Raw genomic sequence first — 15,052 nt, forward strand, 5'->3', positions numbered from 1 at the left:
GTAATGCAGCCAGTAATTTGCAAGTGCTAGGTTTAAGGCAGCAGACAGGGTAGGTTCCGATAAGAACAGGAAGAAAAAGGGGGGGCTGCATGGGTACAGATGCAGACCCCAGTGCAAGGGGTGGCCTGGAGGCAGTGCGGGATGGTGACAGGATGAGCAGGTACCTGGGCCCAAAAGACAGAGGGTGGCCAGGTGCACGGTGCCAAGAGAGAACAGATAAGCAGGGGAGAGTGGGAGCGAAGGCAGAGGAAAAGAGGAAAGTCTTCAAGGTGCTTCCGGAACCGGAGATGGTTCTCCTCAAGTTTTAGAGTGGCAGGGAGGCAGTTCCAGAGGGAGGCCCCAGCCGAAGACAGATCTACCCCCAGCTCGTTTCTTTGGAAAATGACTGACCCTGAGTGAGTTGACGGTAGAGGAGCGAAGAGCTCGGGAGGGGAGGTATTTGCGGAGGGATAGCTGAAGGTATTTTGGACCCAGGCCCCAGAAAGCCTTGGGGACAATGCAGAGGGTTTTGAATTTAATCCTTGCATCCACTGGGAGCCATTGAAGAGATTTCAGAGCTGGAAAGATACGATCCCAGGGCTTGATGCCAAGGACAAGTCTTGCAGTCCTGTTCTGGATTAGTTGCAGGGGGCGGAGAGTAGAGGCAGGTAGATTTCGAAAGAGGATGTTACAATAGTCCAAGCTAGAGAGAACCAGAGCTTGAGATACCATGAGCTTCTGGGGGAAGGAGAGAAAAGGCAGAGTACCTCTGAGAAGGTGAGGTCGGAAATGTGACTTTAGAGACCTCAGAGATATGGGCGGAGAAGGAAAGGGTGGAGTCAAAGATGACCCTGAGGTTCTTAGCCTCGTAGGTGGGGGTAGGAGGAGGGCCAAAGGAGGCCGGCCAGAGAGTGAGGGGAAAGGATGGTGAAGGTGTGCCGAAGAGGAGGATCTCCGTCTTGCTGGCATTCAGACAAAGATCATTGGCAGCACACCAATCTTGAATGGCAGTTAGGCAATTAGAGATGAGAGAGGGAGAGGAGGTGGCAGAGGGCAGCCTGAAAATGAGTTGAGTGTCGTTAGCGTAGCACTGGAAATTTGAGCAGAAAATGGCAATGCAGTGGGCGAGAGTTGCCAGGTATTGGTTGAAAAGCCAGGGCGAGAGGTTAGACCCCTGGGGAACACCACAGGTAGAGAGGAAGATAGATGAAAGGAAGGACCCAAGTTGGACCTGGGAGGGTCGATCTGAGAGGAAAGAGGTCAGCCAGGCCAGAGCCTGATCAGTGATACCCAGGTTTTCACGGAGACGGTTGAGCAGGATGATATGGTTGACCGTGTCGAAGGCAGAAGAGAGATTGAGGAGGATGAGGACAGAGGGAATGTTAGAGTCAAGGTTGGTGAGCAGATCTTCACGGATGTTTAGGAGAGCAGTTTCCGTGCTTCTGGCATCTCTGAAGCCAGACTGCTGGTCATGGAGACAGCCAAAAGAATTGGAATGAAGGTTAAGCAGCGAGATGGCCAACTTTTCCAGGAGTTTGCCAAGAAAGGGAGCAATGGAAATTTGGGCGATAGTTAGCTGGGCAAGAAGGAATAGCTGTGGGTTTCTTGAGAAGAGGATGCACAAAGGAGTGCTTCAGAGGGGAGGGGAAGGATCCAGAGGCAAAGGAGTGGTTGCAAAAATCAGCAAGGGCCGGAGCGAGGGTGTCAATGTGGTCCTTGATGGTTTTAGAGGAACATGGATGAACCTGTTTTGAAGAGGCTTTCATAGATCGGACTTGTCTAGCAACCTGGATAGTGTAAGTGATAAAGAGGAAGAATGGTTTGGACAATATTGGTTTGCCAAGGAAAGGACAGAAAAGGGAGAAAAGGGTAATGTATAAGGGAGGGAGGAATGAAAAGCAAGCAATCAATGAAAAGCAAGTAAGGAAGGAAAAGGAAGAAAGGAAAAGGACGAAAGCGGAAGGACGGACGGAAGAAATGAATCTTCTGCGAGGGGTCCTACGACCAAGTGGATATCTTGGAAGCAATTAGGACATCTAAAAAGTTAAGATCAATGGGTCTGGATTTGTTGGCTCCCATTACTATAATTGAACAAAATTCAGTAAGTTGCTACAACATAATAAAATTCCTACTTGAAGACAGTGCTATATGTTCTGACGTGCCTGCCTTTAACATACATTATACATATATAAAAAAGGTAGATAAGAACGAACCATCATATTATAGACCATTGTGGATGCTATAAGCAAGATCATTGCATCTTATATTTTTAAAGAACTGGAGTTCTGGGCGATGTAAGGAATCAGAAGTAAGACTGACAAAAGGGCATTGTGGTGGTTGCTAAAGTCTTTCATGAAAAGAAAAAGAGGGTTGGAGGAAATCCTACCTTGCCCATCTCCAAGAGGGGTTTGCCTGCCTCAACAAAACTAAAGGATGCCTATGTCAGAATGTGCAAAGTAAAGTTCTTGGTCCTGTGTCCAAATCCTAACCTGGCCCTTATATGCTAAACGTAAGATAAAGTGAAAAGGAATATAGTCTTTCAATTAGCTGCCTGTAACTCTTTTCCAGATTTCTAACAAAGTTCCAAAAGGTGCAAAAAGAAAAAAAGAATCCAAGTTCAGCAATCCCAAGGAGAGGTGTTCCCTTCCTGTGAGTTTGTCAGGCTCATTACAATTTAAAGTTTGAGAGCATGGTTCTTCCTTTGATCTATTTCCCATATTCATAATGACAAGTTATTCCTCCTCCTTGGCTCCTTGGTACAGTACCCAAGTTTCTAATCACTAAGGGATTGCTTCCCTTCCCTTAGTCACAATATGGGTGTTCCAAGTCCAGAGGGAAATATTTACTTCCCCTGGATTTCACACAGTTAGGAGGTTGACTCCATCCTCTTGATTTCCTCAGTTTACTCACATATTCTTGATAAGCATGAGAGCGAGTCCCAGACCCTCTTCTGTCGGTCTGGCACACTCCTCTTCTTTTATTTAAAAAAGCTTGGATTCAGGCCCCAGACTCACAATCAGGTTGCCTGGTGCATTCTCCTGCCAAGACTTTCTCAATTCTTAACAGTTCTACGCTTTTATATTTTCTTTATTTAACCATTGGGTCCTTGACCCTCTTTCACTTGCTTCATTGAATACTTAAGTTGGTGTCCCAGATCCCCTGCTCAAGTTCACCCAGTTCATATATCTGTCCTTTAATGGCATACGCCATGAAGCACCCCAACTCAGCACCCTGGGCTCCTAGGTCTCTCCTGGCTGCTTCAGTGTTTCCTGGGTTCACCAGAGGTTCGTTTCCTCCTTTTGCCTGTGCCTCGTCGGCTCTCAGGCACCCGCTATGCCTTTGCCTTTGTTCTGCAGATCCCTCTGCTCTCTGGCCTCTCTGTGGCAAACCTCCAGCTTCTGAGTCTCTCGTGATGGCGCCTGTAGGACCTCTTTTGCTCCCCGCTGCAACTTGCTTCATCTCATTTTCCCGAAACATGCCAGGAAGAGTAGTTATCCAGGTTTCTTGCCGCTTCACATTTTTTAAACGTCTCGGCACCCATCAGGTTCATCCAACAACTAGAGCGTGTCTCTGGTTTTGTGGTTTCATTGCTCTAGTGCTCTTCTTCGTCTCAGTCCTTTTACTATAAGGGTATGAGAGAATCTTGTTGTCAGTGCGGATTGGAGGTTCTAGTTCTAAATTACAATAGGACATACAGGATTATGAATTCAAGGAGTTGATGTCATACCCAGAATAGAAACACTGATGCCGTGTTCCAGCTAGTGAGTCCACCTCCCTTCCATGAGGGTTCTCTCCCCACATATGGTCCTCCCTCAGACAGCCACCCACAGGATCAGGAAACAACTGCCTTTCCCTGGCCATATGGGAACAAAATGTCCCCGGAGAGACAGTGATGACATTGTTAGATTCATCACAGTGACTGAGGTGGGATTCATATTAAAATATCAAATTGGGTTTCGAAAAAGATGGATACCTCCCATAATAGTTTAATTTAGTCTTTGTTACACGCCCAAAGCCATAATAACTGTGGCAGAACTATTAATATGGCTAGCACTAATTTATCTAGTGCCTTCAACAGGGTTCAAAGGGAAACCCTGCGGTATAAACTTAGAAATTGTCCGATTCCAGAAGGGTTTATAAAACATTATTTTCCGTCATTGTGAATCTAAAATACAAATTGGAGGGAATAGGGAAGGTGATCCGACACAGGCATTCAAAACTTTGGTTGGCATCAGACAGGTCTGTATTCTTGCTCTAATGCCCTTTAACATATATATGTATCAGGCATTGATGATTAACGGGAGATTAAGGGCCTGATTCATGGATTGTTTTCCTATGGGATTGCGCCATTATAAAACACTTCCATGGATCAGGCCCTAAATGTGTACTAGTGAAATGTTGACGTCTTGTCCTGCATTGCTTTGCATTTGCAGATATCTTTTGTTTTTTGACCTCACTCCTCAGCATTTTCATTTTATGCAAGACAAAATAATCTCATGGTCCGTTCATAAAAATCCAAAATTTTAATTTTCACCAAATCAAGAATACCCAAGACAATGAATTGGACATTAGCCTGGGACTAGGATTGAGAGCATTCAGAGTCATGTTTATCAATGGTTTCGTATTTCTAATTTATCTCCAAAAAGAAACTGGAGGGATTATCTAGAAATAAGGCAAAAACGCTAGCCGCACAGCTCAAATGAATTAATTTTAGGCTGGCTAATTTCTCTTTAAACCCAGGCATTAGGTACTACTCTCTGAAGGTACTCCCCACTAAAATGTATGGATTGCAAATCAGATTGGACAATATTGGAATTTGTTTTAATATCTTGCAGGGTTGGATTTGGAAAAAGGTGTTCTCATTGCCCCCCAGCAGGGGTGTTGCTAGGTCTGGAAAAGATCCGGGGCTACGCTGATGTCAGAACTGTTGGGATTGGGGGCTAGCTAGCCCATTGGTTGTAGCTCCTGAGATTCTATCCGGGGCTATAACCAAAAGACCAGGGGCTATAGCCCGCTTAGCCCCCCCCCCAGCAACGCCTCTGCCCCCCAGTTTACCAAATTGTATCATACAACACAAATTGGACTTAACCGCCCTTGAGACTTTCGTATTCTAGAAGAAATTAGGTCTATACGAGAAGATATTGAACCTTTCTCAGGAAACAATATTCTAAGATTGTAACAACATTGTAGCAGCTAACAGCCAAGTCTTCACATCTGTTGGATGGTTGAGACTCTTCTAATGAAAGCACTCCTTTGCCTCAGATTAAAATTGTCCAATCTGATCTCAAACCTTAAAAATTATTAATCGAATTATTAAACATAATTGTATTACTGTGAAAGGATAAACACTGGACAGGATAAAACGTATTCCTTATAGGAAGTACACATTTATTTAGCGCTAGATGCCAATTACCAAGCTACATTATTCGATTTCCATCTTTTAGATTAAGAAGACCTTATATGCAATTTAGTTTTCATCTTTTGCCTACACTAGGAGGTATCTGGGAAAAGCTAGGGATCATTAAAAAAAGACAGCACCTGCAGGCTCCGTAAATCCAATTGTGGATTGGAAACATTAAAACATCTGCTTCTATTATGCCCATCAATTAGAGGAATTCGATTTTTTTTTATTCTTACACTGTGCTGATGTAGGTAGCATAAACAGGTCTTTTTGTGTTAGACGGATGAATGGAAATCAAGTCTCATTGATTATAAAATTGACATGTTTAAGACAATTGTGGGGAATTTTTAATGAATGAAGTTCTAATTGTTTTAAGGTTGTATGCTTATGTTTCATTTTTCTTTTTGTCTATCTTTTTGCCTACTTGGTCTACATTGTTTAGTAAGTGGTACAAATGTTTAGAGAAATGTTTATAATTTTGTAAAACAGAAAATAGAAAAAAAAGAAACAAAAGTTATGACCAAAAAGGTGTGAGAGAGTAAAGGGAGACTAGGAAATCAAACAAAGAAAGAGGGCAGAAATGTTAAGAGGTAGAAACAAAGAGCAGAGAGACTGTAGATGTGGGAAATGGGTGGTGCAAGAAAAGTTGGTGACAAATGTATCCCGTCTACCTCTGCCAGCTTCCCTTCAAAGATATGACAAGCAACAAAATAAACATGGTTTTAAACAGTGATGTGAACTTTGATCCACTTCCAAACTATTCCATTAAGCCAATAGTTGAATAACTCCTGCAACTGTATGCACATCTGGAACGGTTACATTTTTAACCAACACACCCACATCCTTCTTCCAGCAGCTGATCTCAACTTTGGGTTGGCATCTCCATTTCACCCATTGTAGATATCTTTAGGTTGAGTAAATGTTAAGACTTTGCTACATCTAACCTCAAATATTTATTTTGTATAAATAAACCATACAGGAAGGGCATTTGCCAAGTCAGTAGATCAAACAGTTGACTTCGAATCGACTGTTAATCCAACGTGGAAGTGCCATGCACGTACTTGATAGAGCACACATGGTTTTACTTTTTCCACTTTTGAGTCAAATCATGTTTATTTTCTTTGCTTTTAATTAAATGCTAAAAACATATGTACTTTTGCAAGTTTAACGCCTTGATATGGTTATCATATCTGAAACGCATAGTGTTTAGAATCTACATGCTGAAAATAAATACATTAGGTGTGGCGATGCAAAAAGAAAAGGATTTGTGAACACGTTAGAAGAGAGGTCTTAACCCACAGGATAAAGAGCAGGTCATTTGATCAAATGTTGTCATAAAAGAAGCTAGGGTTCGCAAAAGCTTCTGCTTTTTCCCTAAGAGAGCCTGGATAGCCTAGAATCAACTATCACCAGGAACTACTTTTGGCTCCCAGGCCAAATGGTGCATTACAAACATACATATGTGACACTAACTTTGAATGTGTGAGAATTTAAATAAAGAATTATGGCACATATTAAATATAATGGTGCATACATTATGGGCAAAAGATTAAAGCGGGCATGTCAAGTGGAAGTTAGAGTTGCCCTGGGACTCGCTCCTGGTTCACCAGCGGTAGCTCCTGCCTCGTGGAGCTCCTGCCTCGTGGGTGAGGGCAGATTCCAAGGAGCTGGTTTTTGCTCCTGCTCATCGAATCTGAATTTCGAACCCTGAAGAAGTAATGCGCTGAAACATTAATTTTGATTGCAGAGAACACTCTTTGGACTTTTCATCCAGAAATTGCTTGAAATCACATACGTTTTTCAACATGTTAAGAGTGCGGAGATTCTTGCTAGTTTGTATTTGTATTTTGTTTATTTGTATAGCGCACCAGGCCCGTGGGCAACCGGGCGCATTACTTGGTCATAGACAAAAGTATTTACATTAAGTTACAGGAAAGAGAATTTTACATTGAGTTACAGGCAGAGGTATTTACATTAATATACAGGATATAAATAGTACATAACCAGAATGGGAATGTTAAGAGGATGTACATCAATCTGCAAGGAAGGATATGGAAAAGAGTTATATAGTCATAGGTAAAAGATCTGATACAGAAGGACAACACTCCTATGGGCAGACGGTGGAGTCAGTGTCATGCAGAGTCGTGGGTGGACAGCCAGTCTTTGGCTTTGCGCTTAAAGGCTGGAAAGGAGGGTTCAGCTCTGAGCTGGTTGGGTAAGGCATTCCACAGCTTGGCTGCAAGGACAGGGAAGCTGCGGCCTCCTGATCTTTGGAGGTTGCAGTGCGGGATGATGAGGCAGTTGGATTCGGCGCTTCCGAGTGGTCTTGTAGCCGTGTGGGATGAGAAACTGTTGGAGAGGTAGCTAGGGGCCTGGTTGGCGAAACTTTTGTGGGCGAGTGCAAGAGCTTTAAGAGAAATTCTTTGACACGCTGAAAGCCAACAGAGGTTCGGTCTGTATTCCGTGATGTGCGAGGTTCTAGGAATGTTAAGGGCCGCTCTAATTGCATTGTTTTGAATTATTTGAATTTTTTTGATATTGCATTGGTTGATGCCAAAATAAAGGACATTGCAATAATCGATTTTGGAAAGGACACGTGTCCTGGCTAGTGTGGTACAATTGTCAGTGGACAGGAAGGGGCGGCATGCTGTGATGAGCTTGCATGTATAAGATGCAGCAGAGGAAACTGTTGGTTTGTCTAGATAAGGAGAGGGTGGAGTCAAGGTATATGCCCAACGTCTTAGTGTCCTTGGCCACTTTGATAGAATTGCCATCAATGGTGAAGAATTGGAACAATGGGTCAAGCGTGCTGAGTTTTTGGGGTGAGCCAAGGATGAGGAGCTTAGTCTTCTCGTCGTTTAAGCAGAGTTCATGTTGAGCCATCCAAGCCTGGATGACTTGGTAAAAGGCGTTGATGGCTAGCGAGTCAGTTTTGTGGTCACCAGTGATGGTTATTTGGGTATCGTCAGCGTAGTTGGTATACGTGACGCCCATGAGATTCAAGATGTCGAAAAGATGTTTAGTGAAGACATTGTAGAGTGTTGGGGACACGCAAGATCCTTGTGGGACTCCACAAGTGACAGGGGAGGGTTCAGCCATGGCAGAGGGGGGAGAAGACCCTCATGGATCTATTGTCCAAAAACAATGTGATCCAAGCTGTAGCTTTGTCCGAGAAGTGGGCGGCAGTTTTAAGATGACAGCAAAGGATTTGGTGATTAACTAAATCGAATGCTGCGGAGAGATCTAGTATAGGTAAGAGGGCCAGCTTTCCTTTGTCTTTGAGGTCTTCAATTTGGGTTTTGAGGTCTAGAAGAGCGGTTTCTGTGCCATAGCGGGGGCGAAAGCCAGATTGCCCGAGACCTAGAAGGTTATTGGTTTCAAGATAATCTTGGATCTGCAAATATGTAGCTCGATCAAGAATTTTTAAAAGAAAAGGGACCGTGGTGATTGGTCTGTAATTAGTGGGTGTGTTAGCATCCAAGGTTGTTTTTTTTCAGGAGAGGGATGACCCAGGCATCCTTGGAGATTGTCAGGGACAATCCCCGAGCTGAAGGATGAGTTTATGAGTGTAGTAATAAATGGTGCCAAATTATGAGAGGCCTCTTTGATAATGGTAGCGGGGCAAGAGTCTCCCTGGCAGTTTGAGGGCTTGAGGTTGTTAATAACGTGTTCAACTTCCGATGTGGAGAGGGGTGAAAAACAGAATGGTTGTATAGACTTAGTGTTAGGTTTGTGGTTAGCCTGAGGGGCAAGCTGAGATATGAAGGAGTGTAGGCTATTTTCTTTTTTCATTAATTTTAGTTTGGAGTAGGGCGATTTTTCCCAGGAGTGCCTTTTGGATATTTGAACACCAAGTGCTGTCTTCGGGGTACGTGTCTGGTGGGGGGGCAGGGGATTCCAGTTCCTTTAAGATTTTGAAAAGAAAGCTCCTTGGTGTTGGATTGGGCCTGTTCAATGCGTTTATTGCAAGTCTCTTTTTTTAGCAGAGAGTATGGCTTCCTTGTAGTTTAAGGTAGCTAGGACCATGTTCGCTTTGTTTATTTCAGTGGGGTGGCTTCTCCAGTGTGTTTCAAGGGTTCTTTTTTCCTTCCGTAAGGTTCTCAACTGTGGTGTGAACCAGGAGTTAAGATGAGCCTGTGGTTTAGGCTTGCGTAGTTTGTAAGGAGCGATAAGATCAAGTGCATTGAGCAGGGTCTGATTGTAAGTGTCAACCAAGACAGTGGGATCGGAGCATGTTGAGGCAAGGTCATTGAGAGCGGAAGGATGAGTGGGATAAGATTGGCACAGGTAATGTTACGCTTGTTCCTGGTGGATGTGGCAGGTGCTAGATTAGGGCAGGTGAGGATGGTTTTTGCGGGGATACTGAAAGTGATAAGGTGGTGGTCAGTCCATGTGCATGGAAAGTTGGAGTTGACAATAGAATCGCAATTGAGGTCAGCTATCCAGTCTAGGATTCTACCTTTAGAATGAGTGGGCGTGGTAACACGTTGTGTAAAGCCAAGGTTAAGTAATAAGCTATTGACTTTGTGGGCGGAAGCATCATTGGGATCTGAGAGGCCTAAGTTGAAATCGCCTAGTACTAAGATTTGCGAAGTGGTCTTAGTGTTTTCAGCGAGGGTTTGGGCGAGATCCTCAGTAAAGGTGGATATGGGCCCCGGGCGCCTGTATATGATGTGGATCGTAATGGTTTGATTGGGGGAAACTGCAAGCTTAGCTGTAAGGGATTCTGCTGATTTAAGTTGGCAATGAGCGGCGGGGCCGGGGTTTAGAGATGTTTTATGGATAATAGCTATGCCTCCGGTCACTTCTGATAATACTGTAGCCTTCAGGTATGGCTAAGGATAGCAGGGGGGCTGATGCTGCATGGAGGCAGGTTTCAGTGACATCAATAAGCTCCAGGTCTTTCGAGGTGATAAGATCTGCCATGTCGAGGGCATGGGTAGTGAGAGACCCAGAGTTGATTAATGCCGCTTTTAGGCTTGAAGGGGGTTGTGTGCAGGATGGTAGAGTACTCAAGGGGGGACTGAGAACCAATAAAGGCGAGTCCAGTGAAGGGGTAGTGAGCTTGGTGTCAGAAGGTTTGACCAGCTGGGTGCTAACAGAACGGTGGTGGGAGATGTGGGAAAGTCTAGATCCTAATCTAGAGTTTCTCAAGGCCACGGTGCAGGGTTGGTTGGGTGTAGGCTTCATGGCAAAGTTAACTTTCATAGCCTCTTAGTGATTCATAAGCTCATTGAATATGATCGTGCATATTATACTAGCCTCCTGGAGTGTGCCAGATTTCCCCAGAGGGCTCAGATATAGTTCCTCTCATCAAACCACTTACATTACATAACGTTAACAAATTCCAAGTAACTGCCATATTAGAACACCACAAATAGTTATGTAGACCTGTGCCAATTAGATTTTTATCATCCATATTTAATGGAAAAAATCATCATAGTGTGCCCTTAGCCAAGACTTTCATAAATGCCATATCAGATTACAGTAAACGACCTGAAGCAATAAAATCACATGTAGGAACATGCAACGCGTGCCAAGGTGCTTAATTGCAAGATCAAGGTAGATCTTCACTTAATTCTGAGGTTGTGTGCAGGTATGAGAACGTGTGGCAACCTGCCAGTTGGGATTGATGTCCTGCTTCCCCGTAGCCACCGGGAAAATAAAAATCAGCCATTATTTCCAGATTACATCTCAGCCCATGTTTAGTGTCCACCATGACATTGCTCTAAAAACACATTTATTTGTGAGGAAACACTGGGGAAGATATATGGCTGGTAATGTTGGAGCTCAGTACAGTATTAGAGAAAATCCTGGTCGGTACTAGATTCCCACTCCTCTAGCCAGCGGTTGACTGTCCTAAAGGGAACTCTGGTGATTCCCCGGTAAGACTCTGCACCCTGGGCCTCTTGTGTGGTAACCTATTTTATTTCCAAATGTTCTCATAGTAAAGGGGTTGGACTTGCTGAAAAAGTGTTGTGGGGCATTTATTTTCGGGGCCTCATTGGTTCCCAGTCCACCCAGGCACCTAGCTCACTCTTTTCCCTGTTCTCTGCTCTTTACACTGGCTTCCAGTCCTCCAACGGGTTCACTTTAAGTCATTGGTGTTAGTTCATCAGGCTTTCCATGGATTTGGAGCTGAATGTCTGCAGGAGAAGTTCCGGCCTTACCCTCAGACTTTGAAGGTAAACAAGCTGGTTCACAAATACTTTCACCCGCCGCCTCCTCACCTGTGGCCACTTTGTCCGATGATCCTTCGGTGGATAATTCTCTTCTCTCTCTCCAGGTGTTTTTGGGCTTTTTTGTAGCTCTTAGGATGAGCTTTTCTGGAAGCCACCCTGCCTTATAGCAATATGCCAGGCAGTGGGGGGTCTCCAGTGAGTCCACCCCACAATCAGGGAAAAGTTTTGCTGAAAAACCCTGAATAGGACCAGATAATTTTGGTACCTTGAATTCCAGAAGACACTGCTAGAGGACAGTTCCGGTTTTTTCTCATAGTAGCAGGAAACTACAACTCCCACTAGAGACCACCGCACCCAAAACGGCTACCGGAGCTTAGTGCAACACGAATGCGCTTCACAGGAAACGCTGGAGGAAGAGCACTGTGGGTAGCGGTAAACCGAGCCAAAGGGAAAGGGTGCAAGGAGGGGTAGGCAAAGGAGGGGCAAGAAGGACACAGCAGAGGAAAGGCACGGAACACTCGATCAGCGTGTAAACCCAAAAGGGAAGCGCAGGGTTGCAACGCATCGAGTGTTTCTTCTGACGCGTATTTAAAAGTCATATTCAAGGAGAAAATAAACACTAGAATGGTGCATGTGCTTTCACGAAAGCAAAGACGGCTCAACCCTTCCTCCATTGATTCCATAACCTCGAGGGATGGCGGATCATGACACTTATGTGCCTTTCTCGTGCTCTACACTCTAAGGATTCCTGTTTTCTTCCGATCCCCGCTATAATTTTTAGCGGGTGGGTGGCCGCTCCTTTTCAGTGGCGGCCGCTAAGCTATGGAATTCCTTGCCCGTGACACTTCATGCTACCAACAATCTCCTTGCCTTTCGTCGGCTCTTAAAAACATATTTGTTTTAAACAGTTACTTCAGTTAGCCTTTAAATTCCTGGATCATTTTAGCCCCAAGACGCTTCGCCGTACGTGCCCTTTATGAATGTGATTAACATAACATTACCCACTGCCCTAACGCCCCCTAAAAGACACATATTAGGTACACAGAATATAGGACTGAAGCATCTGACATTGTATATCTCAATGCACAAAAGTTTCAAAGACTAAAGTGTTAAGAAATCTTTCCAAACTGAACTGCAATAAATATTAGTTTAAACAAAAATAAAAAGTACACAAAAACATTCATCCGTCCAGGATACTCACCAACGACTTGGAGGTTCACCGCAGCACTGCTGTAGTCCTTGACGCGTACGAAGCAGGTGAAGCTGCCCTCGTCGGCGATCTGCACCCTCCGCAGCAGTAGCGACACATTCCCGCGGGCCAGCTCCTGGTGAAAGAGAGATGTGCGGTTGGTGAAGTCCGGTCCCTGGTCTGCCAGCTGGTCCTGCCCCTGGGCAAAGCTGTGCACCAGGCCCTTTGTGTCCGTCAGCTGCCAGATGACACTAAGGTCGGCCAAGCTGAAATTACTGTCTGGCGAGAAAGTACAGCCCAGGGAGACATCCTTCCCGAAGCGGGCAATGATGGGGTGATCTGGAACCTGGATCTCCACTGCTCCTGGGGAAGAATGGAAACATGGGTGAGAACCAACTCCCGCCACACCATAGGTGCTCAGTGTACAAAAAGAGGCGCCCATCTCTTTTTAGCTCTCTCTTTATCAGTGCACATTTTTTTATTTGCTAAATATTTATTGATTTAAAATACAGTGCACCAGCAAAATGCAGGAGGCACTTCAGCAAACCCCTTCATTAGCTTTCAACCGTAATAAACCGTTACCCCTTTTTCCAAACATATTATTTCTATCTTTTTTATAGATCTATATAACTTGTGAGTTTGTTGGCCATCATTTTCCTGCACTGAAAGATTGGTGCGATGGATTTTCTACATTAGCACCCATCGACAGGGTCGGCGGCCTCCCAGCCAATCAAAAGGCTCTGTACAGGGTTTTTACTTTATAGCAAAGCACCTGCTCTAAGCCTCCTCAGAAGCGCCCTCTTTGCTGCCAGGAATTAAAGTAAGTGCGCCCCCGGATTCCCTTTCCGCCACCAAACCCAATTTCAACATCCCCTCCTCGCCCCATTTTCCTTGCGTTCTTTGGGCCCTCGCTGGCACCGGGAACACTCACAGGCCGATTCATGGAATAATTAGCGCGGCGCAAGTGTCCAAAAACGTGCGAATCACAGTGGAATAGCGAAAATCGCAGTGCAAGTGCGAAAATCGCACGAAAAGCAGCGCACATCGATTCATGGAAGGCCGTGTGCGAGAAAACCATCGGATGTGCGATAAAAAAAAGCGCGGCGCACGTTGGCGCACAGGCCATCTAACTGCGTGCGCCAGGTCACAGCGAAAATCGCACAGGCCACAGCGAAAATCGCACATAGCGCGGCACACGCAACAAAAGTAGGCGGAACACGGGCGTAACACTCGGAATGGGGAACAACTTGCCAAAATGTGGGCGTCACGGGGGAAGTACAGGGCACAAGTGCGCGGAACGCCCACACGCTCGACTACAACACGTATTCATGGAATAGAATATGGCAAAAAAGCGCACGCTCAAACCAGCGCACAGGCACAAACACGACCGCCACAAGAAAGCAGGCGGTAGCGTCTCTGCGGCTGTAAGAAATGTGCGCCAAAAGGTGTGCCAACAAATAGCACCTATATACTGCCATGATGAATGTCCTATACTGTGGCCCTCCAGGACAAATGACGTGCAAAGGGGTACCCACAAACACGGACACCCGCTGACAAAAAATATGTGTGCGTGTATACCGGGGTGCGCGGGAAGTCTCACACGCGATTTGGCCGGGTACGTGGATTTCAGGGGTGCGCGGGAAGTTCCACACGCGATTTGGCCGTGTACGTGGATTACAGGGGTGCGCGGGAAGTTCCACACGCGATTTGTCAGGGTACGTGGATTTCAGGGGTGCGCGGGAAGTTCCACACGCGATTTGCCCGGGTACGTGGATTTCAGGGGTGCGCGGGAAGTTCCACACGCGATTGGCCCCGTGCAAGCAGGGTACGTGTATTTCAGGGGTGCGCGGGAAGTTCCACACGCGATTGGCCCCGTGCAAGCAGGGTACGTGTATTTCAGGGGTGCGCGGGAAGTTCCACACGCGATTTCATCAGGGTACGTGTATTTCAGGGGTGCGCGGGAAGTTCCACACGCGATTGGCCCAGTGCGAGCAGGGTACGTGTATTTCAGGGGTGCGCGGGAAGTTCCACACGCGATTTCAGCAGGGAATGTGTATTTCAGGGGTTCTGGGGAGTACCACACGTGAATTGGCCGTGTGGGTCCTCCCAGGTGTACGCTCCACAACCTCCACGGCCCCTGCAGGCAGCCCACACCACGGGGGACTACCCTGCACCCCTGCTCATGTCCCGCAGGCAGCCCATCCACCATGGGCATGCCCCCCAGCCAACCCACATGTCACCTTGCACTACTGATCAACAATGCATGTCTCCCACCTCCCCCACCCCCCAGCCACCAGGGGC

The 15,052-nt window shown here is 45.8% G+C and overlaps 1 protein-coding gene across 3 annotated transcripts in view; it reads right to left on the reverse strand.

Moving 5' to 3' along the window:
- CD276 (CD276 molecule) overlaps nucleotides 1-15,052 on the reverse strand; it is a 271,504-nt gene that overhangs the window by 72,083 nt on the left and 184,369 nt on the right. For all 3 annotated transcript variants that reach the window (XM_069624602.1, XM_069624600.1, XM_069624601.1), the window contains exon 3: nucleotides 12,764-13,114. In XM_069624602.1, coding sequence (XP_069480703.1) covers nucleotides 12,764-13,114 — 351 coding nt within the window. The remainder of the gene's footprint in view (nucleotides 1-12,763; nucleotides 13,115-15,052) is intronic.

Source organism: Ambystoma mexicanum, chromosome 11 (genome assembly GCF_040938575.1).
Source record: "Ambystoma mexicanum isolate Mex_15411 chromosome 11, UKY_AmexF1_1, whole genome shotgun sequence".
NCBI classification, from domain to species: Eukaryota; Metazoa; Chordata; class Amphibia; order Caudata; family Ambystomatidae; genus Ambystoma; species Ambystoma mexicanum.